The sequence below is a fragment of the Austrofundulus limnaeus genome, unplaced genomic scaffold (genome assembly GCF_001266775.1).
Source record: "Austrofundulus limnaeus strain Quisiro unplaced genomic scaffold, Austrofundulus_limnaeus-1.0 Scaffold165, whole genome shotgun sequence".
Classification (NCBI taxonomy): domain Eukaryota; kingdom Metazoa; phylum Chordata; class Actinopteri; order Cyprinodontiformes; family Rivulidae; genus Austrofundulus; species Austrofundulus limnaeus.
In genome coordinates, this window is record NW_013952567.1 from 244,045 (window position 1) to 248,177 (window position 4,133).

The following is a 4,133-nucleotide window of genomic DNA, read 5'->3' on the forward strand; positions in this document are numbered from 1 at the left end:
TTTTTTTTTTTTACCGACCTCAAAATAACTTATCGTGCAATTAATTGATTTTTTGACTATCGCGACAGGCCTGTATATTTATATGTGATTTTCAGAGATGTGAGTGGTAGGTGAGGTTAAAGCTTCATCTTTCTTTTAAGAAAGGTGTTTTATGTTGATCAAAAAACTGTTTCTGTTTTCAAAGTGGCTTTAGTGAGTCAGCATAAATGAAAAGGAAGCCACAACAAAAGAGACTGGGAAAGCTTGGGTTCCTTTACTTCATCCCTTAATTAAGATTCTTGACAAGTCTGGAGGAAGTTTGAATTTGCTTTTCACCATTCAAATCCCCTTCTTTACCTTCCCTCCTCTCTACCCGTCTCAGGCTTGTGCACTAGACCCCATGCTGGACGACTCGGTGATGTTTGCCAAGCGTTTGAGGAGCGTAGACCAGCCCGTCACTCTGTGCGTGGTGGACGACCTCCCCCACGGCTTCCTCAGCCTATCGCAGCTCTCCAGGGAGACGAAGGAGGCCGCCAACGTCTGCGTGGAGCGAATTCGCACCGTCTTCACCCAGAAGGACACGCCCCCAGAGCCGCGCAAACACCGCAAGCTGGAACGGATCAACCGGGGCGTGACGACACTTTCCGGGGAAACCAGCTCTCTCCTTGTCGGCCCCGCTGAAGACGCCGAGCCAGCTGTGGGGAGAGCGGCTAAACTTGCTGATGGGGAGGACTCTGTTGCCACAGCAGCCCAGAATAACACTGACGCTGGCGGCATCGGTGCTTAAGTACAGTTTGATGGAATAAAAAAAGGACTTCAGTTCACCCAAGGAGTGAAAAGAGAAATAAAAGTAAAATAAAAAGTAAATGAATGTCAGACAGTTCAATGCCTAAAGATAAAGATGGTGCTCTGAATAAGAGGAAGGGGGTGGGTGGGAGCAGTCTAGAAGATTGCTCTTTGTTTTAAAGACAAAAAAGAGGAGGCGAAGCTCTGAAATGTATCCTCTTTGAGTTCACAGTTCTTATTACTTATCTGTGCATCTTTATGCACCGACGCAAATCTGACAGACAAAACGAACACACCCACAAAACAAGCCGCTGTGTTTCACAATGAGAGGATAATTCTGAAGCCTTTAAAATCAAAGCCACTCACCCACACACAGCTCACATACTCAGAGTTTGCGTTGGGCAGCCGAGGCTCAGACACAAAGCAGCACAGAACATTCTTCAGACGAGGCCTGAATGGGTGATTCACTGAGGCCGAGGCAGACCCTAATCAGATAGTGGTGGGCACACTGTATGCTTCTGTGTGGAGGCATCCTCATCAAAATGGCCWCTTGTCCTTTAGGGATCTTCTCTAAACCACACTTAATAACTTGCGTTGTCTTCTCCATAATGCCACTTTGGCAGTCAATACGGCTCGCTTTGTGGATCCTAACTATGTTGACTCTCTCGTAAATGGAATTAGAAAGCTAAACACAACACTCTAAACTGAAAGAACTGATTTCTTTCTTTAGACTCTCTTGCAGTTTTTTTTTCTAAATCTCACAGAAGACTCCACGGAGGAATGTTTTATTTATGTCACTTTATTTTCTTATTATTCCTAACTGACTTGTTTAAGCATTGTATTATTTAAATGCAATCATTTGCTGTTTATTTACTATAGTTTTATATATATGGTCTATTTACCTCTGTTTTTTGGGCTCAGCTGTTGACTTTTGTTAGTTTATTTTTTCAATTAGGCTCATATCCTGTTCATAGGAGTTATAGAATTGGAAGGAAAACATGAATATTATAAAGGGACACAGTGTCTCTTTGATAGGACTGTTTGTAGGCTGCATTGTATTGATTGTTACAATGAAACATTCATTTGAAAGCAAGCAAGTGCYGGGAAATGGTGGGTTCATTTTTTTGTAAGTTATTACATTGAGATGTGCTTAATAAGCAAATGTTTTTAGTATTTCTCAACTGGAAGTGGTTGCTTGGTATTCTCATCCTGTGAAAATGGAGTTGGAGTGCACCAGTTAAAAGCCCAGCTCTGTTATTACACATTTTAAACTTGACAATGTTGACTTMTTTGTAAGTCGTCACAGCCTTTCTTTCTTTTTCTGTTTTCCATTTTTTCCCCTTTTTTTTTCTGTGTCCAAGTACCACTTTACTCCAGCCAGGATATTTCTTATCTGACAGCTTGTTTTCTTTTTGTAACAAGTCAGAAGCTTTTAGGCAAATCTTGAGGAACCCTGCTGTCAAAGCCAACGGCAAAAGAAAAACTGTAAATGTCGTCTATTTGTGTTTGAAGTAAAAGTGGCTGGTGGCGCTTTCTGCTGCTAAAAGTTTGTTTTATTTGCTTCTGATGGCACATCCTCCTCAGTGTTCATTAAAGTAAACACAAATGTCTTTCAGGAGGTTTGTCCTTACATCAGGGCTCGAGACGTATAGCTGCCAACAATGCTGGCTCTGTCTGCCCTGCCCGGTAATAGACCAGAGGTTGCCAGGTCTGCAGAGAGGAACGCTGTTTGATGAATAGGATTTAGCTGACGCTCCGAGTGTGAAAYCCTCCTCCCCCCTGTGGAAGTGCAGGATTTTCCAGCCGCAGTCATGCTACAGGATTAGTCCATAGTCATTTCTGTCAGCTCGAAGTACTTACTGTAATATTTTTAGTCAGATTGATGGAAAGAAGTTACAAACTCTCTCGCTCTCTGAGATTTTGGGCTGGAGTTAGAATTTGCTTTCAAACCTGCTGTTTTTGCTCACTAAGCACTTTCGCTGCATTTGGTTTGTCGATATGTGCAAGTTTATTTTAAGCTCCTGCTTGTGTTATTGTTGTCGTTCCTTTTTTGTGGTTTGCGGATCAAACCGTGTGCTTTTACATGATTGGAGCAGTCGTTTAAGTGGGGGGTGGGGTCRTGTGTCGTGTGTTCACATAAAGACAAGCACGACACTTCCCTGTCAAGAGACGGTGCTGAGGGCCAACACTTTTTGTGTTATCAGGCCTCTAATGGACCACAGGTTTTGCTTGGAGTATGGAGAGTTTGGATATTTCATAACTACCGAGAACAGCAGCACAAATGAAGGACTCCAGAGCTGATTTTCAGGGGAAAAAAAGTTTTAAAAAAATGACACCTATTGTGTTTTTAACTCTGACATTTCTTCATGAATGAAAGTGATGGACACAGATTGTGTTTTGTTGAAATCTTTGGTATTTTGAGACAAAGTCGTGAATTCTTCAAATGCACTTAGCTTTAAGTTGAATTAATTCTCAGTGTTTATTTAGATTTGTGTTTCTCAGTCTTGTTATGTGTTTGGGGAYAACTTCAAGTTCAAATTGTGGAGTTAAAAACACTTCTGGATGTTCTCCTCGTGTGTATTTCTAGCCCTCAAGAGCTTGTTTGACTAGAGATTTATTTTTTCCGGTTCAYCAGTTCAGTAAATGCAAAGTGCAATACTGCTACAACAGTGAGGTGTTTATACTTGCGTAGTTGGTTACACACCAGCATCTTTTTTTGTTCCACATCTCGAGTCAGAAATGAAGTGCTGCAGCTTACTGATGTGCAATGTGTGTGACTCACCTCAAGCTTGGGCTCCCCAGATAATATACCAGCCCATAAACGTTTAGCTTTATTAAAGTCTGTCTGTAAAAATGTTAGTTCGTAAAACTTACCYCAACATGTTGTCAGAAATGTTTCCTTTTGACATGTTTTGCKTGTGGTTTTCATTTCAAGCAGAACCTAAGAAAGCAATCTTGCAGCAGATGCTCTGTCCTTGTTTGTTGCTGTTAACCGTTACCACTGAAACACAGGTGTTAGTCTGTGGATAACCTGCGCCTCATATGCAAATTGCGTCGCATCAATCCTGATGTAGAGTATGCTCGCTCATTAAAAAAGAGAGTAAGGAGGCAAAAAAATAAGCCATAGAATAGAAAAAAAGTGTTTATTTTTTATCTTTGTAAATCTGTATTTTTTGCTGTAAACACCACAAGTGCAAATCTGAATGTAAAAGAATGTATACGATGTTATAATTCATGCAGATTATTTAACTTTATTTTTAATCTGTTTTTTTTTCCACTGCATTTTTTGCAGGTTCCATATAGTGTATGTAATACACGATACTCGTCTCTTGCTGATTTTATCTAAATAAATATATTCTCCTATGAAA

The 4,133-nt window shown here is 40.8% G+C and overlaps 1 protein-coding gene across 1 annotated transcript in view; it reads left to right on the plus strand.

Annotated features, from left to right (window-relative positions):
• lipeb (lipase, hormone-sensitive b) overlaps nucleotides 1-4,133 on the plus strand; it is a gene marked incomplete in the record, with an annotated part of 35,232 nt that extends 31,099 nt beyond the window's left edge. The window contains 1 exon segment of the mRNA XM_014017273.1: nucleotides 362-4,133. Within this exon segment, the coding sequence (XP_013872727.1) occupies nucleotides 362-766 (405 nt within the window).